The 23,340-nt window shown below is 46.2% G+C and overlaps 1 protein-coding gene across 2 annotated transcripts in view; it reads right to left on the bottom strand.

Moving 5' to 3' along the window:
• The window catches only part of GALNT12 (polypeptide N-acetylgalactosaminyltransferase 12), a 43,183-nt gene extending 20,247 nt beyond the window's left edge, over window positions 1-22,936 (bottom strand). The window contains exons 1-4 of one of the 2 annotated variants that reach the window (XM_030920176.1): window positions 22,059-22,129; window positions 9,384-9,439; window positions 6,916-7,085; window positions 3,292-3,481 (exon numbers count right to left, since the gene is read on the bottom strand). In XM_030920176.1, the coding sequence (XP_030776036.1) occupies window positions 3,292-3,481; window positions 6,916-7,085; window positions 9,384-9,439; window positions 22,059-22,079 (437 nt within the window). In that variant the 5' untranslated portion in view covers window positions 22,080-22,129. Of the gene's footprint in view, window positions 1-3,291; window positions 3,482-6,915; window positions 7,086-9,383; window positions 9,440-22,058; window positions 22,130-22,525 lie in introns of those variants that run through there. The other variant, XM_010357628.2, reaches the window with a different exon arrangement.
• Window positions 22,937-23,340: the final 404 nt, after the last annotated feature.

Raw genomic sequence — 23,340 nt, 5'->3', positions numbered from 1 at the left:
GGGACCAGGCATTGCTGTGTTTAAAAAGCTCCCTAGGTTGAACCGTCATACACCGTTAGCGGGAATGTAAATTAGTACAACCTCTATGGACAACAGTTTGGAAGTCCCTCAAAAAACTAAAAATAGAACTACCATATGATCCTGCAATTCTACTCCTAAGTACATATATCCAAAAGAAAGGAAATCAGTGTATCGAAAAGATACCTGCACTCTCATGTTCATTGCAGCACTATTCACAATAACCAAGATTGGGAAGCAACCTCAGTGTCCATCAACAGATGAATGGATAAAGGATTTGTGGTGCATATACTCACAATAGAGTACTATTCATCTGTAAAAAAGAATGAGGTGCTGTCATTTGCAACAACATGGATGGAACTGGAGGTCATTATGTTAGGTGAAATAAGCAAGGCACAGAAAGACAAACTTTGCATGTTTTCACTTATTTGTGGGAGCTAAAACATAAAACAACTGAACTCTATAGACAGCGAGCAGAAGGATAGTTACCAGAGGTTGGGAAGGGTAGTTGGCTGGGGGAGTGGGGATGGTTAATGGGTACAAAAAAATAGAAAGAATGAATAAGACATACTAGTTGCTAGCACAACAAAGTAACTATAGTAAAAAAAAATAATAATTTAATTGTACAGTTAAAAATAACTGGGTGGGCATGGTGGTTCATGCCTGTAATCCCAGCACTTTGGGAGGCTGAGATGGGCAAATCACTTGAGGTCAGGAGTTTGACACCAGCCTGGCCAACATGGTGAAACCCCATCTCTACTAAAAATGCAAAAATTAGCCTGGCATGATGGTGCACGCCTGTAATCCCAGCTACTCGGGAGGCTGTCAGGAGAACCACTTGAACCTGGGAGGCAGAGGCTGCAGTGAGCCGAGATCACCCTACTGTACTCTAGCTTGGGCAACAGAGCGAGACTCTGTCATAGATAGACAGACAGATAGATAGACAGACAGATAGATAGATGGATGGATGGATGGATGGATGGATGGATGGATGGATGGATGGATGGATGGATAGATAGATAGATAGATAGATAGATAGATAGATAGATAGATAGATAGATAGATTAAAAAAAAAAAATACTAAGAGTATGACTGGGCCAGGTGCGGTGGCTCATGCCTATAATCCCAGCACTTTGGGAGGCTGAGGTGGGTAGGTCACTGAGGTTAGGAGTTTGAGACCAGCCTGGCCAACATGGTGAAATTCTGTCCCTACTAAAAATACAAAAATTAGCTGGGCATGGTGGCACCTGCCTGTAGTCCCAGCTACTCAGGAACCAAAGCAGGAGAATCGCTTGAACTTGGGAGGTGGAGGTTGCAGTGAGCCAATATCATGCCACTGCCCTCCAGCCTGGGTGACAGAGTAAGACTCTGTCTAAAAAAAATAATAAAAATAAAAATAAAAGTATGAGTGGATTATTAGTAACATAAAGATAAATGCTTGAGGGGATGCATATCCCGATTACTCTGATGTGAGTATTATGTATTGCATGCCTGTATCAAAATATCTCATGTGCCCCATAAATATATACACCTACTATTTACCCACAAAAATTAAAAATTAAAAAATATATTTTTTAAAGTTCCCCAGGTATTTCTAATAGACAACCGAAGTGGAAAATCCCCTCATCTACAGGTATGCGGCAAGGAGGGGGCTGGCCCGTGTCCAAAGGGTGGAATGAAGAGAAATTCTAAAAGCCTTAATCAGTTGAAGAGAAAGAAATGTCCTCCCCCCATGACTTCAGACCTGCGTAGAGGTGGTCATCTATGAGTGCAGTGGGGGAACAGAGGAGGGGGAGCCCACTGGTCCAGGTTACAGAGGGAGCACTCGGCCATAACTGTGCTCTAAATAGTCTCCAGCTCCATCACAGGCCAGAGGAGCCTCGAATCTGCTGCTAGGGAAGTTCATCAGAGCTGAGGAGGAGAAAGAGACAGCTATAGCACCCGCAGCTGACAAGAAGCCAGGACAGTAGGAAGTGGCAGGGCAGGGGGCAGCTGGGTCACACCCAGAAAGAAAGGCAAGTGGGTCCCCAGCTCTTCCAGACAACCCTAACAACCACAATGTTGGCGTCTGTGGAGAAGTAGTTTCCCAGCTGCAGAGACCCTGCCCCTCCAGCCTTTTGCCTGCTCCACAGAGGGGAAGCCAAGCAAAGACCCCTTCCTTCCTCTCCCACCTGGGGAGCTCCTGGTTGGCCCGCCCAGCTCCTGACTTCCATGACACAGAAACAGAAAGGGCAGAGAGACGAGGCAGAGCATGGGGAGGAAAGAGACAGAAGGAAACAAAAATTGGGCCCCAGTAGATGGTGGTTTCTTGATGGGGGAAGGTAGGTGGGTGAGAGTGAGATGCCGTGGAACAGCAAGGACAATGGCCTTGAGAACAGGGCCACATTACAACTTTCAGGGGCCCTTCCTCTAGAACAAGCAGACAGATTAAAAAGCATATTTTATGACTGTACTGGTATAAAGACAAATACAATCCATGCTAGATTCATTATTACATACTCATTATTATGATATTCATTTTTCCCTTCTGATTTTAAAAGAAATACATAACATTTATGTGGGTTCCTTCCAGTTTCATGGGCCCTAGGCATTGTTCCTCCTGGGTGTGAGGGATAAGTCAGCCCGGCTTGAAAGAAATACATCGAAATGTGTATTCTCTAGGAGTGCCATTCTACTTGATTGAGGATTTTAAAAATGTCTTGGTTGATGATACTTCCTCGGTTTTCTGCAACAAGCTCAGATAAGAAGGAATAGTAAGGCCGGGTGTGGTGGCTCCCGCTTGAGGTCAGGAGTTTGAGGTCAGGAGTTGGAGACCAGCCTGACCAAAGTGGTGAAACCCCATCTCTATCAAAAATACAAAATTAGCCGGGTGTGGTGGTGCATGCCTGTAATCCCAGCTACTCTGGAGGCTGAGGCAGAAGAATCACTTGAACCTGGGGCGGAGGTTGTGGTAAGCCGAGATCACGCCATTGCACTCCAGTCTGGATAACAAGAGTGAAACTGTCTCAAAAAATAAAAATAAAAAAGAAGAAATAATAAAAGCAAACAGTGACACAGGGCCTTCTCCAGCTGGCACTCCCAAGCAGCTGCCATGTATTAAATCATTTAACAGCCTCAACAGCCTAACAAAGCAGGACTGCTCTCCTGCCCAGTGACAGAGGAGCAGCTGAGCCCAGGCAACCCGTTAACTCTCAAGTGACATGATGAGTCTGTTCCTCATGCTACCTACACCAGGTAACATGCTGTCTCTCCCGTGGTGGGCGGCTCACGCACCTCTGCAGCAGCGGCTCCAGCCACCCCTCGTGGCACTCACAGTGACAGTCCAGGAAGGTCAGGACATCGCCCCTCGCCGCAGACGCCCCCAGCAGCCGGGCTCGCACCAGGCCCTCTCTTTTGTTGGCACGGATCAGGCGTACCTTGGGCAGTCCCGAAAGCTCACTGGCCAAGCGCTCCTTCAGGTGCTCTAGGGAGGCAAACAAAGCAACAGGGGTCACCGTGACAATCTTGGAGGAGTGCCTCGTCCCAAGCCGGGGCCTTCTGGGCCTCCCTGTCCCAAACAGAAGATGAAACAGACAGGAGCCTCCTTTGCTCTGCCACCTGGGACATCCTCACCTCACCCAGAACCAAGGCTGGAGGTGCTCTGAAGGCCAGGAGGAGGTTGGGGGAGGAATTCCAGAACCACCATTTGCTCCCCATCAAAACACATGCACGTTGAACTGTGCACTTCAAATGGGTGAACTGAATGAATTATTTCAATAAAGCTGCTACAAAAAATGCTTTAGTTTTGACTCATGAGCATTTAAAAACCAAAAAACACATGAACCATCTAATTGCAATTTTTATAAAAACAGTAGTTATGCTAATAGAAATTTTCTCAAGAGTACTTTACAGTTTCAGTAGTAGTAACAATAATAATAGCAGCTAAAACTCAAGAGGACTTGCTGTGCCAAGTAACACCAAGGCGATTTCTAGATAACCCATCTGATCCTCATAACAATCCTCTGAGGCAGCTACTAGCATTATCCCCATTTCACAGATGAGGGCACTGAGGCTGGGAAGGCTAAGTAACTTGCCCAAGCTCAGAGTAAGTAAGTTGAAAAGCCATGAGGGGAACCCGGCTCCAAATTCTACAAGCTAACACTACTGCCCAGAGCAGCCACCAGAGTGACAGCCTGTCTATAAATAAGTCAATAAATAAAAGCATTCATTGGTTGATTTTTATTTTTTTATTTTTATTTTTATTTATTTTTTTTGAGACAGGGTCTCACTCTGTCAGCCAGGCTAGAGTGCAGTGGTGCGATCACAGCTCATTGCAGCCTCAACCTCTTGGGCTCAAGTGATCTTCCCACCTCAGCCTCCCAAGTAGCTGGGACTACAGGCATGCGCCACCACACCTAGCTACTTTTTAAATTTTTTGTAGAGATAGGGTCTTCCTATGCTTCCCAGGCTGGTCTCAAATTCCTGGGCTCAAGCAATCCTCCCGCCTTGGCCTCCCAAAGTGCTGGGATTACAGGCATGAGCCACCGTGCCCAGCCAATTTTTTAAAAAATCCAAATTATAACCACAAATGAGTTGATGGCAGGAATAAGGCAGGTAACTTTGCAAGCAAAGCTAATTAGCTACAGTACCCAGTGAACCCATGAGTGCAGCGTGGCTGCCCTGTACTCGTGATGGATCTTGTCAGTGTTAATTTTATGTTTGCTTGAACTGTCTCCCTGCATCTGGGAGGGCCTGACACCCTTTCATCAAGCTCACACTGACACTGCAGAAATGGTGGGGAGGGGAGGCAGGGCAGGACCTCCTAACTCATTACACGTTAAAGCGGGACATCACGCCTGTTTTCCCAAGTTCCCACAATGACAGGAAGGGAAGCTTGGTCCACACTGCCTCACATTTTTATGAGAGAATTGAGATGTGTCAGAGGAATTCATACTGTATTCCTGCCTGCTGAGGCGCTATTTAATCCCATTATGATAAAATAAATAATCTGCTCTTTGCCTTTAGATTTATTTGTGAAATGCTGTTTTTTTATTTTGCAACTTTTTAAACATTATAAAAATAGAAATTATCATCTAACAAGAGCTCACTAAATGCCAAGCACCTACCCAGCACATTACCCTCTTCATCTCATTCAACACTCGCGATGATCCTACAAGGTAGAAGCTATTATTATTCCCATTTTATAGAGGCTGAAGCCAAGTTTGAAACTGGTTAGGGTCATTGCTCAAAGTTGTATGGTCGCTAGGGGTTAGAGGGGGATTCAAGCCCATGCAGTGTGGCCCAGAACCAGTGTCTACACAGAGAGATTTAAAATAACCCTGGGGGAAAATGGAAAAACGAAATGTAGATGAGCACCTACTATGTGCCAGCTGCTATATGAGGTTCTGTCCTATACATGATTCCATTTATTCCCCACTATAATTCTCTTGAGATAGGTGCAGACAGACTCATTCACAGGTGAGAAACCGAGGCTCAGAAAAGACAAGCAACTCGCCCAAGGCGCTATAACTGGATCATGGGAAAGCTTGCCTCAGACCCAGGTGCCCTAACCCCAGAACCCAACACCTTCTAGGCTATAGTCAGCACCAAACCCCAGCCTGGCTTATCCCAGCCTGGCTTACACACTGTCACAGACACTGCTCCTTGTGCCTTAAACCCATTCTTCCTGTGACCTGTAACTGAGCACACGGCCAGCAGGATAAAGGTCACAGCTCCCAGCCTCCCTTGCAGCTACACGTGGCCAGGCAACCACGCTCTGCTCAATGGGATGTGTGGAGAACTTCCAAGCAGTGCCCACGGGAGGAAGGGTGTAGCTCTCCTTCCCCTTTAAGCCTTCTGGTTGAACAGAGTGAGCAGGAGGTGAAAAATCAGCTCGGTCCACAAGGACCAAGGCAGCAGAGCACCCTAGAGAAGGTGGGAACAGACGCAGAAGGAGCTGAGGCCCCATCCACCAAGGAGCCACCACACCCATTCTAGACTAGCACACCAGATTTGTGATGTGAGAAGTCTATTTTTATCTTGTGTGAGTCACTATTGAGTCTGTGAAAACAGCCCAATGCACATGCCTATTAGAACACACAGAGGCCAGTTTTGAAGTCAGAGCAAGTGCAGTGTCTGAGGCAGCAGATGCCCCATCAGCAGGGATTGCTTCCCTTTGAGACAGGCTGTAGAGACTAAGCCCACAGCTCTACCTGCTGTTACAGCCTTGACACTTGCCCTTGGTTAAGCTTAGCTGCTCTCACTTCAGCTAGATCCCAAGGATTCACGGGCTGATGCTACTCCGTTGGCACTGCCAGTTCCGGCCAAGCCAAGACTCTGCTGCATGTGGGCACCACAGAGGCCCCTCCACCCTTCTTTGCCTCCATCCTCACCCAGCCCCTCCCCTGCCATGGACCATTCCCCACACAGCCAGCTCAGTGAGCTCCTCAGATGGACCTGGACCTTACTGTCCCCAAAGCTCCCCATCAAGCTCACACTTAAGCCTCAACGCTTATGGCGGCCTCCAAGGCCCTACCAGATCTGGCCCTGCCCATCCTGCAACCTCACCTCCTAAATCACCTCCACTGGCCAATGGTTGTCCCAGAAACTGCCCAGAGAATGCCCTGCTCCTTCCAGTTTCCCACACCTGCTGTTTCTGGGCTACTATCTCTGATGTCTTCTTTGGGTGTAGGGGGACACAGGAAGCCCATCCTTACTGGGCCTGCTTGAACGCCCCGCTCCTTCCAGTTTCCGTGCCTGCTGTTTCTGGGCTGCTATCCCGAGGTCTTCTTTGGGTGTAGGGGGACACAGGAAGCCCATCCTTACTGGGTCTACTCTAGCCTTCCTGCATCCCACTCTTACCTCCCAGACACTGCCACAGAAGGACAGACTCTTCCCAGAGCCCTGGCCAGGACTCACCTCTATCACTGTAGTCATCTACAAGGATCACTTCTTCTAGCAGGATATCCGGGGATGTCTCAAGGACACTGTAAACTGTCCGAAGGAGAGTTGACCAGGCTTCATTATAAAATGCTATGATAACAGATGTCCTGGGCAAATTATCATAATCATATTTCTTCTCTTTGCACCTGCAAATACAGCGCAACTTCAGGAACTGAGGATCGAGCCCAGGCTGGCACTGGGGATGGAGTGACAAAGAGGACATCGGTTCATGGTCCCCTGGGGAAGGGGACATAATCCACTGAAAGATCTTCCGGAGCTCCTCTTTTGGCATTAGCGGCCCCAGCAGACTCCAAGAAAGGTCCTAACCATGATACCCACCTAGCTTTTACTGTGTGATATTGTTTTAAGCTGTTAAGCAACTTTTGGATTTCAGTAACATACAAACCAGGCAGAATCAGAAGTCAGGGAATTGGCACTTCTTTCTTCCCCATCGCCCTCCTCTCTGTCCACTCCGCCCCAATCTCACTCCCAGACCTTTGCTCAGACTGTTCCCTCTGCCTGGAATGCCCCTTCCTCCCTTCTCTACTTGGCAAGCTCCCAGCTCAGGCCTGTTCTCCTTTGTGAACCACCCGGGACCACCTATCTCGGGCAGTTGTTGTCTCCTCAATGCTCCTCCAGCACCCGGCCCACCTCCATCTCAGCATGCACCACTCGCAGTATTCTGAGTCCTCATGTAACACTGTACCACTCCCTACCTTCTCCCAGCATCCAATACTGTCTAGGCTTAGCAAAGGTGGTGTCCCAAACACATAAACTAGAATTGTGGCTAGGACCTATGAACACTCCAGGAAGGACTCTGCAGAGGACACTGGTTACCTCCCTAAAATCCCCACTGCCACCCACCCCCCAAGATGTGGTAGTCATGTGGTGAGGTGGGGCTGAGCCCACTCAACGCAAGCAGTGGACCTGACTGGCAGTGATTAGAACCAATAAGCTCTCTCTTTGTTTAGCAATTTGCTGTCACTTTGAACTGAAGGTTCCCTGGTTGACACAGAATTCTATCCTGAGTGACTGATGACAAATTCCCAGTGTCACGGGACTGACTAAGGGGCAGTACCTGGAGACCATCAGTGGGAAGTAGCTGATGGCAAGGTGGGAGAGCAACACCATGGGGATACCAGAAGGGGCAGAGTTTGAATGCTGGGGGCTGGCCAAAGGTTAGACCAAGAGATCAGTTAGATATTCAAGAAGGGCATGAAATGCTGGAGACCAGCCAGGCTCCCTGGGTTGCTAAGGCAAGGCCTTCCCAGATAAGTTAAATGACAGATCAAAGAGGACAGGAGCAAAGATGCCAAACTAGGCAGGAGGAGGAGGGAAACTGACATCTGCTGTCTACCACATGCCAGCATTGTGCTACTGGGCCCTTTATCAGTCAGTCACCAAAAACTTCCTGAACACCTACTGTGTGCCAGATAGGCCAGGCCCCTGCTCCCATGGAGCTCATATTCAGGGGACAGTAATCAACTAAACAAACAAATCAGGAATTCAGAAAGTGACAGTGCTATGGAAAATGGAAAGGAGACTGATGAAAGAGAACAACTTTGAAACTATGAAAGTGAGAAACAGAGGAGTGCAGAGGGGGAAGGAGAGCAACTATAGGACAGGTAATCTGGGAGGGGCACTTGGAGGAGGTGACATTTAGGATGAGACCGGAATGATGACCCCCATGAAAAGTTAGGGAAGAGCCCTTAGCATACAAAAGTATTTGTTTTTTCCTCTTTTACTTAACTAGTAGAATTTTGTTTTGTTTTGTTTGTTTTTGAGACTGAGTCTCGCTCTGTCGCCCAGGCTGGAGTGCAGTGGCACGATCTCGGTTCACTGCAAGCTCTGCCTCCCGAGTAGCTGGGACTACAAGTGCCCACCACCACGCCCGGCTAATTTTGTTTTTGTATTGTTAGTAGAGACGGGGTTTCACCGTGTTAGCCAGGATGGTCTCGATCTCCTGACCTCATGATCTGCCCACCTCGGCCTCCCAAAGTGCTGGGATTACAGGTGTGAGCCACTGCGCCTGGCCAGAAATTTCAACATTAAAAAAGCAGAACAGGGCCAGGCACAATGGCTCATGCCTGTAATCCCAGCACTTTCAGAGCCTGAGGCCAGGAGTTCGAGACCAGCCTGATCAACATGGCGAAACCCCATCTCTACTAAAAATACAAAAATGAGCCGGGCATGGTGGCACACGCTTGTAATCCGAGCTACATGGGGAGCTGAGGCATGAGCATCACTTGAACCCCAGGAGATGGAGGTGGCAGTGAGCCAAGATTGCGCCACTGTACTCTTGATTCATCTATGTCAACACCACTCCCTCTGCCCCAGATTATTTCTAAAGAAAATCCAGCATATTGTAGCATCCAAAAATAGTTCAATATGTGTCTTTAACAGGTAAGGACTCCTTTTAAATACACATAGTAACTTTGTCATACCTTAGAAAATTACTTTTGTGCTCCAGTCTACAGTATTTCAACAAAGTTGCGCAGCCCTGGGTTGGAAGACACAACATTCTTTAATGAACCAATAAGAAGAGATACCACCCCACACTCATCAAAATGACTATTATTAAAAAGTCAAAAAATAACAGATGCTGGCAAAGTTGCGGAGAAAGAGGAAAGCTTTTACACTGCTGGTGGGAGCATAAATTAGTTCAACCATTGTGGAAGAAAGTGTGGCAATTCCTCAAAGACTTAGAGGCAGGAATGCCATTTGACCCAGCAATCCCATTACTGGGTACACACCCAGTGGAATATAAATCATTCTACTACAAAGATACATGCACGCATATGTTCATTGCAGTACTATGCACAATAGCAAAGACATGGAATCAATCTAAATGCCCATCAATGAGAGAAAATGTGGTATATATATACCACGGAATGCTACACAGCCATAAAAAGGAATGAGATTATGTCTTTTTCAGGGACATGGATGGAGCTGGAAGCCATCATCCTCAGCAAACTAATGCAGGAACAGAAAACCAAATACCACATGTTCTCACTTAAAAGTGAGAGCTGAATTATGAGAATACATGGATACATGGAGGGGAACAATACACACTGGGACCTGTCGTGGGGGGTGGGAGGAGGGAGAGCATCAGGAAGAATAGCTAATGCATGCTGGGCTTAATACCTAGGTGATGAGACGGTCTGTACAGCAAACCACCATGGCACACATTTACCTATGTAACAAACCTGTACATCCTGCACAGGTACCTATAAACTTAAAACCGGGGGGAAAAAAGACAAGTGCTGCCTAGCATAATGGTAAGATGCACTGATTTTTAAGACACACGCTAATTTTAGAAGTGTTGAAATGTGGGAAAAAATGCGCCTCCGAATTGATGACATGTAGTACTTCATTTTACCTTCTAAACGACTTCCTATGTTAGCATTTATTGTTCCCATGTTAAAGGCTAAGAACGGTGAAGTGACTTGGTCGGTTCACAGAGCACCTGCTAGTGTGTACCGGGCTGAGATCTTTGTGTCGAGGGATCTTGTTGCAAGGTTCTGGCTTGTTCCTTCTACCCAACAGGAGGCTCAGGTGGGCCATCTGAATCTAAAGATCCCTGTATCACATCTCCCCATCTGGCCTTCCCTCCTACCAAGATAAGGACAATTTCTCTTCTCCTTCTCAGGGTCCAGGGTCCTCTTCCCTGGAATGAGTTCCAGGTCCCCCTTGCTAATGCCAGGACAGCCTCTACAGCAAGTTCCAAGGCTCCCTGGCAGTGGCGTTGCTCTGCTGTCACTGGGATGATTTCCCTTCAGCTGTGAACAGGCTTATCTGAGAATCTCTGATAGGGGCTGGGGCTGTTCTCGCCAGCTTTATATACTCACCCCTGCTGCATCTGGAGGCCCTGCTCTGGGTGCTTGAGAAAAGGCCAGCCCAGGCTGAAGCATGAAAGCTGTGGTGTGGTGAAGACACTGGGCATCCCCACCAGCACCTAGCCAGCCAGGAGTCGAATCCCCAGACACCATAGGCTTTCAACTCATGCAAGTAGTTAACTTAGCACTGACCCTGTGGAAGCCTTTGTGCTCCAGAGAAGGGAGTCTGGTCCACATTCAAAGGGAGGAGAATGCGGCTCCATCTCTTGGACAGAGGCTATCGGAGAATTTGTGGATATATTTTAAAACTACCACACATGAAAAGCAGGAGAAACAGTGTATGACTTCCAAGACTACATCATAAAACACTGATGATTCCTCTTTGTTTCCTCAACGGAATGTATCATCCATTCTGGAGAAAGCCGGCTGCCATGCTGTGAGGATACTCAAGCAGCCCTATGGAGAAGTCTATGTGGCAAGCAACTGAGGTTTCCTGCCAACAGCCAGTACAATCTTTCCAGCCACGTGAATGAGCCATTTTGGAATCAGAACCTCCAGCCCCACCCAGTTATGCCTTCAGGGGATCAAAATCCCAAGTGACATCTTGGCTATAATCTCAAGAGAGATTCCAAGTCAGAACCACCCAGTTAAGCTACTCCTAAATTCCTAGTCCATAGAAACTATGTGAAATAACAAGCGTTTATTGCTATTTTAAGCCACTAAATTTTGCGGTAATACATACCATAAAATAAATCACAAGGAAAGTATCTGACAGACCCAAACTGAGACATTTTATAAACCAATGGGCCTTTACTCTTCAAAAATGTCAACGTCATAAGAGACCATGAGAGGCTGAGGAAATGTTCCCGATGGAGTGAGGCTAAAGAGGCACAGCAATGGCCTGATTAAAGTGTCACACCTGATTCTTGCTTAGTTACTGGATTAGGAAGGATAAATCTTGCTACAAAAGTTGGGACAGCTGGCCGGGCACGGTGGCTCACACCTGTAATCCCAGCACTTCGGGAGGCCAAGGCGGGCGGATCCCCTGAGGTCAGGAGTTCGAGACAAGCCTGACCAACACGGTGAAACCCCATCTCTACTAAAAGTACAAAAAAATTAGCTGGGAATGGAGGTGCCTGCCTGTAATCCCAGCTACTCAGGAGGCCAAGGCAAGAGAATCGCTTGAACCCAGAAGGGTTGCAGTGAGCCAAGATCACTCCATTGCACTCCAGACTGGGCAACAGAGCGAGACTTCGTCTTTAAAAAAAAAAAAAAAAAAAAAGTTGGGACAGCTATAGACATCCAATATTGGATAAATATCCTGAACTTGATATTACATCATGGTATCATGAGAGAATGTCCTTGTTCTTTGAAAATACATGCTAAAGTAGAGACAGGTAAAGAACTGTTATTTCTGTAACTTAATCCCAAATGTGTATAATATTAGAGTAGACATACAGAAAGAGAAAAAGTAAGTAAATGGGCCAAAACAATAATGGGTGGATCTAGATGGAAGATTTATAGAAGTCTGTTATGCTAGTCTCATAAATTTTCTCCAGGTTTAAATGTTTCCAAATTAAAACAAATATAAAAAGAGGAAAAAAAGGTCTAATGTTGCGAAGGATACACCCAAACACCAAGTCCATTCTGATCTATAGCTATGTATCTCAATTTTAGTGGCCCTTACAAATGCCCTCCTCAATCTCATTATTTCTCATATCTACCAAAACATCCCCACTCTGGGCCGGGCATGGTGGCTCATGCCTGTAATCCCAGCACTTTGGGAGGCGGAGGTGGGTGGATCACGAGGTCAGGAGTTCAAGACCAGCCTGGCCAACATAGTGAAACCCCGTCTCTACTAAAAATACAAAAATTAGCCAAATGTGGTGGTGGGTGCCTATAGTCTCAGCTACTAGGGAGGCTGAGGCAGGAGAATCGCTTGAACCCAGGAGGCGGAGGTTGCAGTGAGCCGAGATTGTGCCATTGCACTCCAGCTTGGGCAACAAGAGTGAAATTGCATCTCAAAACAAAACAAAACAAAAAAAACAAAAACAAAAAGAAACATCCTCCCTCCAACAAATACGTTATAGCAAATGGTAAACATATGTGTGTGTATTATAAAAATATTAATAACTCTGTCTTGATTATTAAGCCCCTGAGTACTAGACAGGATGCATAGAAAAGCTAGATTGTGTTGAGTTGTAGCCCACCAGGAGCCTCAGAAAGAATTAACTGCGAGGCAGGGCATGGTGGCTCACACTTGTAATCCCAGCATTTCGAGAGGCCAACGCGGGAGGATCGCTTGAGCCCAGGAGTTGGAAATCAGCCTGGGCAACATGGCAAAAACAGGTCCCCACCAAAAATACAAAAATTAGCTGGACATGGTGGCACACACCCATAGTCCCAGCTACTCAGGAGGCTGAGGTGGAAGGATGGTTTGAGCCAGGGAGGCGGGGGTGGCAGTGAGCTGAGACGGCGCCATTGCACTCTAGCCTGGGTGACACAGATCCTGTCTCAAAAAAAAAAAAAAAAAAAAAACCGAAAAGACAAAAAGAAAAAAGTTAATTGCTCACACTACATGAAAAACAAAAGTGTTTTTGTGAAACCTAAAATGAAGATTTTTTTTCTTAAGATGCTGCTAAAACTTTGTTTCACACATGTACAAGTTCAAGAGAAATAAGTGATAATAAGGATGGTGAAGTGAGGTTTTCAAAGTGAAGTGCATTCAATGTAAAGAACTATCCTTTAGTCTGAAATCACATCCCTACTATTTTGGATGACAATTTATTTCTTCTCTGCTTGACAAAACAGAGTTGGAACTATATGTCAGCCCTGCTTTTTTTTTTTTTTTAATGTGTTCCCACTAAAACCAATGGCCTATGGCCACCATTCTGAAATGTCTAGGTGGGCTCTTTATTTGTGTCATCTAACTCACAAGAAGGCTGGGTGGTAATTTTTCAATTAATATTCAGAGCTTTAAAATGTTTCTCTTTTCTTTGATCTCATATCACTATACATAAACATTTCTTGCCTAAGTAAATAATCAGAATACCCTGAAGGAGGCTTGTTCTAAAATTTTTTCTTTGTAACATTATTTATAATAGCAAAAAGTTGTAAACAATTTCAATGTCCAACAAAAAGAAAATATAGTATAGTATGGCTGCATGAGGAAATCACGGCCATGTATTTTCAGCACGCCTTGTACTTTACCTGGTAATAACTGCACCCTTTGTTGAGTGCTTACTACATGAGAGGCACCATGTAAAACAACAAAATAACTTTTTTAGAGAATATTTAATGATAAAGGAAAATGGTCACACTATAATGTTAAATCAAAAAGGCAGGGTAGAAATCTACAAATAGCCAGTTCAAGAAACAACCACGTGTATGTGTGAGTGCGTTCACACATAAACAATAAATAGAAAGAAATATGCCAAAATGTTATCAATGGTGATCTCTAAGAAGTGAGATTAATACTGATTCTTATTTAATTTTTTATATTTTTGTGCATTCTAACATTGTCCTACAATGAACAACTATAATTTTCATAATCACAAAGAAATATCATTTTTTAAAGATTAAAGATTAGATCATATTTCTTTAGCTCCTCATAGCAAATGCCTTCATTGATCAATAATTTAATACTCTACCCTTTCTCATTTTCTTGTCCTGGTATAGTTTGTTTCTTTTTTGAAAACATCTCCTAAAGGCATTCTGTTTTATGAGGTTCAATACCCAATGTTCCTTGACTTACGGTGGGGTTACATCCCAATAAACTCATCATAAGTTGAAAACATTCCAAGTAGAAAATGCATTTAATACACCTAACCTACTGAACATCACAGCTTAGCCTAGCCTATCTTAAATGTGCTCAGAACACTTCCGTTAGTCCACAGTTGGGCAAAATCATCTAACACAAACCTACTGTATAATAAAGTGTTGGACATCTCATATAATTTATCAAATATGTACCAAAAGTGAAAACCAGAATGGTTGCATGGGTACTATGATAGAGTTGAAAAATTTTAAGTCAAACCATCTTAAATCGGAGATGGTCTGTATATCTTTTTGAAATGTCTCTAAGTTTGCTTCCAGAAAAAAACACTTTCTCCTTTTCCTGACTGATAAAAAGCTGTGCATCCTTTGATCATAGAAAGACAGCTAAGGATCACTTTAGGGTTCTACTTCTGCCTTGAGGACAAAAGGAAGCTCAGAACTGGATTTAATGCCACATCACAGCACACAATCATTTCCCTTCGTTTCTGGTATATTACATGTGCGTTGTAAGGGTAGAGACTGAGTTGTGTTTGTCTCTGTATTTTCAGCACGCCTTGTTCTTTACCTGGTAATAACAGTACTATTTGTTGAGTGCTTACTACAGGAGAGGCACCATATAAGCATTTTATACACATTACTTCATGTAGCCTTCATAACAACCCTACTGGGTAAGGACTACAACAATCTCTGCTAGTAGAATATTTATTTATGTATTATATGGATATGAATGAATTAATGGATGCAGTTAATGCCTCTTGAACTTCATTTCTTTTTTTTTTGCCCAGGCTGGAGTGCAGTGGGGGGATCTTGGCTCACTGCCACCTCTGCCTCCCGGGTTCAAGCAATTCTCCTGCCTCAGCCTCCCAGGTAGCTGGGATTACAGGCGCCCACCACCATGCCCGGCTAATTTTTGTATTTTTAGGAGAGATGGGTTTTCACCATGTTGGCCAGGCTGGTCTCGAACTCCTGACCTCAAGTGATCTGCCCTCCTCGGCCTCCCAAAGTTCTGGGATTACAGGTATAACCAAATGTGCCTGGCCCCTCCTGATCTTCTTTTATCTTTATATTAAGGTTATCACATAAATGTCTTTTAAAAAAGAATCAACTCATATCCTCCGTAGAACAGGCCAAGGAGATCATAATATACATTTTTGTGTCTTACCTGCCTAGAATCCTTTCTCCTTTCTTCACTGTTCTGCACCTTGATTTCTCTTTCAAAAGCCAATTTTCCAACTGTCAGTCTATGTGGTTTGTGGAGGGCTGAACATACATAAGCACATGCATATACATAAACAGACACACACCCCTACCCCTGGAAAGGTTACATGCCTCAGGCCTGACCAATTAATAATTTCCTCATGACATCATTTGAGTCCCTAAATCCAGGGCCAAGAATAACCTGAACCGAGTTCTCATCCCAGACTTTTCTGTAATAGAACCCAATATATTTTCTTTTATATTTAAGTCAGTTCGCATTGGGTTTTCAGTCACTTTCAACCAAAAGAATCCTGACTAGTATAGAAAATAATTATTTCTAAAAAGTGAATATAGGACTTCTACTTTCAGCAACATGGAAGACTACGATGTCTAGGGAAACCCTCCTGGTGTATACACCCAAAAAAGTCTTGATAAAAAGTTTTTAAAAAATCTTTTGGCCGGGTGCTGTGGCTCACACCTGTAATCCCAGCACTTTGAGAGGCCAAGGTGGGAGATCACCTAAGGTCAGGAGTTCAAGACCAACCTGGCCAACATGGTGAAACCCCATTTCTACTAAAAACACAAAAATTAGCAGGGCGTGCTGGCAGGCGCCTGTAATCCCAGCTACTAGGGAGGCTGAGGCAGAAGAATCACTTGAACCCAGGAGGTGGAGGTTGCAGTGAGCTGAGATTGCACCATTGCACTCCAGCCTGGGCAATAAGAGCAAAACTCCATCTCAAAAAAAAAAAAAAGAAACTTTTAAATGCATGGCTTAGCTGACAGGAAAGTAAAAGAAGTCTTCATCATGCAGGAACAACAAGAAAATACTAATCTAGATAACATAATTACCAGACATAGAGTATAAAATAAGTATGCCTAATATGCTTAAATAAAAGAAGACCTCAAATGAATGACAAAGAAAGAAGAATGACAGAGAGATCTGGGTCACTGTAGGCATCTCATAGCAATGGTGCAAACCAGATGATAAGGGAATAATACCTTCAAATGTCAAACTACCAACATAGAATTATATACCCAGCAAAACTTCCATGAACAAGAGCAAAATAAAAACAGTTTCAGATAAAGAAAACAGGAATCACAGTAGACCTCTCTACAGCAGTTAATACATGATGTATTTCAAGAAGAAGAAGAATCCCAGAAAGGTCTCTGACTCAGGAAAGAATAGTGAGCAAAGAAAATGGTAAACTTGTGGATAAATCTGAACAAATAAATACTGCATTTTTAGCTATCCTAATTTGTCGGTTTAAAAGCAAGACAGAATTAAAATATTGGAGCAAAATGGCATACAAATTAGGAGAGAAGATGATCAATACTAAAGCATTTTATGGCCCATAGTTAATGATTAATTTTAGACTTTGTTGAGTTAAACACGTACCTTAAAATTTGCCACTAGGGTTAGAAATAGATAATATAACTGCTAAATTAGTAGAGAGGAAAAAAATGGAATGAGAAGGAGGGGAAAGCCTCTATCAACTCAAAAAGCAGTAGGAAAAAAGAGGAAGAAAACACCAAAAAAAGCGTAACAAATGAAAACATTAAATAAGATGGCACTATCAAATCCAAAAGTATCAGTAAGCACAATAAATGTAAGTGGATATAACTATCTAGTTAAAAGTCAATGATTGTCAATCTGGATTTTTCTTTTTACATGCAGTCTTGTTCTGTTGCCCAGTCTGGAATACAGTGGTGCAATCTTGGCTCACTGCAACCTCCGGCCTCCTGGGTTCAAGCAATTCTGCCTCAGCCTCCCAAGTAGCTGGGATTACAGACACCCACCACCATGTCTACCTAATTTTTGTATTTTTAGTACAGACAGGTCTTCACCATGTTGGCCAGGCTAATCTTGAACTCCTGACCTCAAGTGATCCACCCACCTTGGCCTTCCAAAGTGCTGAGATTATAGGTGTGAGCTACTGCGCCTGGCCTTAATGACAACACAAAATTGAGCCATATACTATTCAAAGACACACCAGGCCGGGCGCGGTGGCTCAAGCCTGTAATCCCAGCACTTTGGGAGGCCAAGACGGGCGGATCACGAGGTCAGGAGATCGAGACCATCCTGGCTAACACGGTGAAACCCCGTCTCTACTAAAAAATACAAAAAAACTAGCCAGGCGAGGTGGTGGGCGCCTGTAGTCCCAGATACTCCGGAGGCTGAGGCAGGAGAACAGCGTGAGCCCAGGAGGCGGAGCTTGCAGTGAGCTGAGATCCGGCCACTGCACTCCAGCCTGGGTGACAGAGCGAGACTCCGTCTCAAAAAAAAAAAAAAAGAAAAGAAAAAGGTATCAGGAAAATACTAACCAAAATTGAACATGTTCTGTGGATTTGAAGTACTGAAGTACTAACTCAAGAAAGAATGCCACTCTGATGTTCTCAAGATCGATCTAATAAGAAATCCATAAAATTTCCACAACTATGTTGGAGAAACAAAAGTCTAATGTCCTACTCCCTCCTGCAACCCTAGCAAGACATACTTTTGCTGAATTACCTGTTTAAAACCACTACGAGGCTGGGCACAGTGGCTCACGCCTGTAATCCCAGCACTTTGGGAGGCCAACACGGGCAGATCACCTGAGGTCAGGAGTTTGAGACCAGCCTGGCCAACATGGTGAAACCCCGTCTCTACTAAAAATACAAAAATTAGCCAGGTGTGGTGGTGCTTGCCTATAATCCCAGCTACTTAGGAGGCTCAGGCAGGAGAATGTCTTGAACCCAGGACGGGGAGGTTGCAGTGAGCCAAGATTGCACCATTGTACTCCAGCCTAGGCAACACAGCAAGACTCCATTTCAAAAACAAACAAACAAAAGAACTACTTCGAGACTCTTTGCCATCCCAGCACCCAAATCCTGACCCCTGAACTCAGATACACATCTGCAATTATAGTATTAACAAGTCTAAAACCAGAGCAAGCCAAGAAATACAAACACCATGCTTTCCTTGACCAACAGTTCACAGTTCTTCTGCCCTGGTAGAGAATGGCTGGTGTTCACACGAGAATGGCTGGTGTTCACACGTATGGTATCCCCATAGATATACCTGGAGAAATGTCCAGCCCTGAGGGCACTGTCTGTTACTCCACTCTTTCTCTTCTGCTAAATATCAGAATGCAAATGAGAATGATGTTACAGTGATCATCTCGAGTTCCCCATATTCTATGAAAACTAAAACTTTTTGCAAATTTCAGTACAACATTATTAACAACCATTTCCTTGTGACACAACATTCAACTATGATGTCATCACTGGCTTGAACTATATTTGACCTGTTATTAATCCTTTGTCTAGTTCTGGTATTCTCCACGCCCTCGAAAGCACTCACCCTAAATCTTCTGACTCAGAAATCCACAGGCTCTAGGCCAGTAGCTTTCACCCGTGGTTGCATATCAGATTCAGCCTAGGTCCTAGCCACAGAAATTCTGATTTCATTGTTCTGGGGAAGATTCCCGGCATCAATATGTTTCTTAAAGTTCCCCAGGGCCACACACCCAGCTATCTGTCTCCCCACTTTGATCTGCTATCATCTCAGAGTAAAAATTCCCCTTCTTTGCTGAGATGCTAGTCACAGTATACTACTGTGCTTACTTACTATACTATCTGTACTTACTATACTTATTTATATTAATATTAATACTTACTATGTTACCATGCAAGGAAGGATTCCTAGTCATCATGAGCCTCCTTCTCCTCAATTCAGTGTCATAACTAACAAAACTATACTCGAATCCACTGACACGTAAATTATTAGAGTCATAGAGGCGCCTAGGTCTATACTGGGTCTCACAGAATTAGGACCAGCACTCTGAAATGTCTTTTTAGTGGTCTGGCCTTCTTCAAGAAGGCAGACACAGTGCCACACCCTTCTGACACCAGGAAGAGCCAAACCAAATGGTCCCTTAGTCATTCCCCACTCCTTTCCTTTGGTAAAAGGCACTGCAGAGTAAAGACTTTCATTAAAAAGTCTAGGAAGCACAGCAAAATGTTAACAATGGTTCTCCCTGAGTGGTAGGTTTATTGATTTTTATTTTTTTCCTTTTCTGTTTCTCTGTGTATGCCAACATTTCTAGAATGAATATGCATTGCTTTTATAATTAAAATAAACATAGAAATAATTGTACCTGGCCGGGCGCGGTGGCTCAAGCCTGTAATCCCAGCACTTTGGGAGGCCAAGACGGGCGGATCACGAGGTCAGGAGATGGAGACTATCCTGGCTAACACGGTGAAACCCCGTTTCTACTAAAAAAAATACAAAAAACTAGCCGGGCGAGGTGGTGGGCGCCTGTAGTCCCAGCTACTCGGGAGGCTGAGGCAGGAGAATGGCGTAAACCTGGGAGGCGGAGCTTGCAGTGAGCTGAGATCCGGCCACTGCACTCCAGCCTGGGCGACAGAGCGAGACCCCGTCTCAAAAAAAAAAAAAAAGAAATAATTGTACCCACCCAAAAAGGGCAGAATGAGTAAAAGATCTGGACTGTGGCTCTGTGTGACCTGGGTGTCTGGCTTTTCCTCTCTGGTTAGACTAGATGCTCCCTCAGGGCCCTCCTTCCTGCAACATTCAGGGACCCTCATTATCCCTGTTTGTTTATTAGACTCACAGGGAACCCCATACCCACACTGTGAACTCATGATCTGACATTCAGGTTTCTCAGGCAAAATCTCCAGACCCTGATTAGCTCCTGGATGAACTGTAATAAAAGTGAGATGCCACAAAAGACCCTGACCCCACTAACCACTCTGAAGTTACACTACCTCTCAAAGCCTGGCCCAGCGGAGACCCACACAGCTCAGGCTCACCTTTCTCTCTGGCCGGGTAAGAATAACCCAACAGGCCTTGCTGCAGGAATTAGAAGCAGGAGGCATTCACACTCCTTATCATGCTGGGTTTGGCTTAACTTCCAGGGTCAATGCAACAGCAGGATCTACAAGCAAATCCTGGGAGGACACAGGGCAGCTGCGTCACCATGGTGACAGGTTACCATAAGCCCCACAGGTTGTCTGCAGTGTTTCAAAGAGATATTCACAACCTGGGACAATAAAGGAAGTTGGATCCAGGAAAGAAAAACTACAACCAATCCCTGGATGACTCTCAAAAGCAACCTCCTGAGTACATTCTTGGCAACAGGGAAAGGTGAAAAAACTAAGATTTAAGCACACAGTGTGCTCCCAGGTACTGGTGCTTTATTAATTCCTAAGTTGTGTTCTTTCCACTCACTTTTATGTAGAATGTATGGAGACTCACTTTTATGAGTTTCCTAGTTTGCAAATGGGGGGAAACCAAGGCTCTGAGAGGCTAAGTAGCTTGCCAGAGATCACAGAAGTGACAAGCAAAAGAGCCAGGATTTTATCTCCCCTGGGCTGGATTTAACCTGAAGCTGCGTATAACCTGAAAGCTTCCCCTCCACCTTGCCTCAGCGGGCACCCTCGGGGTTTTGAGGAGCCAAGCACGCATTAGGCTGGTGAGTGGAGGAAGTACTATCAATCCCAACAAAGTTTTACTCAAAAAGACTAACATTAGTGAAAAATGCCTCAGGCAGAAGCATGAGGCTAGGCATGAGGAGATCCCCAAAACAGGGAGGACAGTGGAAACAGCGGGGCAGAGGTGGGGCATCCTCATTCCATCATTCATGGTCTCTCTGGCCAAGGTACCATGGAGCAGGCCCCCAAAATACTGAGATCAGCATGGTGCCAAGTGGGCCAGGAGGGCCATAGTCCCTCCAGACCAGTCCTACCTACCACATTCCAGCTGAGGGGCCTTGGGTGCGTCACCTATCCTTTCTGAACCTATTTCCACACTTGTAAAGCAGGAATGTCTTGGAGGGGAGAGGAGTGGCAGATGCCTGGTGCACACAGTAGGCTGCCCCCACCAGCTTCGATGCGAACCCCCTCTCTGAGCCCTCTTTTCCTCAAAGTCTGTAAGGAGGAGGCTCAAAAAAGGACTTGGAAGATCCCTGACACCTCGAAGAAAAAGTGAGAGCCCAGGAGGCTCGAGGGCAAAGGTAGAAGCAGCCGCCAGTCCTTCCTCCTGCTGCCAGCGTGTGCCCTGGATCCTCACCTAGGCAGGGGCACAACCTGCCCAGCCAGTAGCTCCAACAGGAACTAGGCCTCTGACCATGCTGGCTCCAGTCCAGTACCACCCACATGAGTGAGCTGGGGTGGATTACGGCCAGAAGGAGCCCTTCCCACCCCGTGCCCTTTCCCGCCTTCCTCCACCCAAAGCTTGGAAAGCCAATGCCCAGGGAGAGCGCAAGGAGGCTTTCTAGCGCTGAGGGGCCTTCCAGCCACCTTTCGTCTCACCTGTCCGGGGCTCCCTCGCATCCTGTTTGTCCCTTAGGCCCTGGGACACACAGATGAAGGAATGGAGCCAGTCCCCGCCCGGAGGAGTTGTCAGTTTCGCCGAGGCACTGCGAGCCGGGTAGAGCAGGGTTGTCCTGTGGGTGCTGGGGGGTCCTCGCCTTAAACCTGTCTGCTTAGCCCTGACTCCCACCTTTTCAGGGAGACGATAACTTCTTAAGGAGAAGGGAGCTAAGAGATCACTTAGTAACAGACTTGCCAATTTCTGTAATTTTTTTTTTTCTACTTTCGTCTTTTTTACTTTCTTGCCTTCCCGCCCCCATATGAGCTCTTACACGATCTTCTTCGGAGAGACTCAGGAAGACGCGCCATCCTGGAGACCCCAGCTCCCCGCCCTGCCACTGCTCTGATGGAGAAACTGAGGCCCGGGGCTCTGAGGGAGGGCTTCCTCCCCCGAGATGTGCACTCACAGCGGGTTCCAGCGCTCGGGCAGGCGGCGGTGCAGTGAGATGCGGTCGCTGAGGTAGATGTTAATCTGGTGCAGCCGCACGCTCTCCTCCTGCAGCCGCAGCTCCTCGCCCTGCAGCTGCAGCCGCACCGCCTCACCCCGCGCGCCCAGCGCGTTCGCGGGCACTGGCGGCCGCGGCAGGACCGGCTCTCGCCGCCCGAGGCGAGGGGTGCGCGGGGGTCCCGGATCCGCAGCTCTGGCCCCGGCCCCGCGCCGCGCCCGCAGCACCGAGCCCAGCCCGGCCAACGCCAGCAGCGCCAGCAGCACCAATAGCGCCTCGCGGCCGCGCCGCAGTCCCCGCGGGCAGCGCCGCCGCGCCGTGCGCCCCCACATGCGCCCTCCTATAGCGGCCAGCGCTCAGCGCGCCCCAAGGCGGCGGCGGACGCCGGGACCCGGATCCCGGAACCGCCGCGCCGCCCCGCCCCCGGCCCGCCCCACCTGCGCGCCGCCCCCTTTCCGTCCCGGCGCCCGCCAGCCCGAGAGCAGCCCCCGGGGTGGCTCATTTCAGCTGGGTCCTCACGTGGGCTGGCTGAGACTTGCATCTTCCTTCTTGGGCTATGGTGCATTATTAAAGAGATAGTGGTGGTAAAACCCTTAGCGCCTGGCATATTGTAGGTGCTCAGTAAATGTTGGCTGAATGCACCCTGCAAGGTGCTATGAATTCTACTGCCATTATCTCATCTGATCTTTACACAGTCCAATAAAACAACCATGAACTAAGATTACGAGCTCCCTTTTACAGATGAGGAGATGGAGATGCGATCAGATCAACAGACA

The sequence above is a fragment of the Rhinopithecus roxellana genome, chromosome 16, assembly GCF_007565055.1.
Source record: "Rhinopithecus roxellana isolate Shanxi Qingling chromosome 16, ASM756505v1, whole genome shotgun sequence".
In the NCBI taxonomy this organism is placed as follows: domain Eukaryota; kingdom Metazoa; phylum Chordata; class Mammalia; order Primates; family Cercopithecidae; genus Rhinopithecus; species Rhinopithecus roxellana.
The sequence above is the reverse complement of the archived record's forward strand: the minus strand, read 5'-3'. Positions and strand labels throughout refer to the sequence as shown.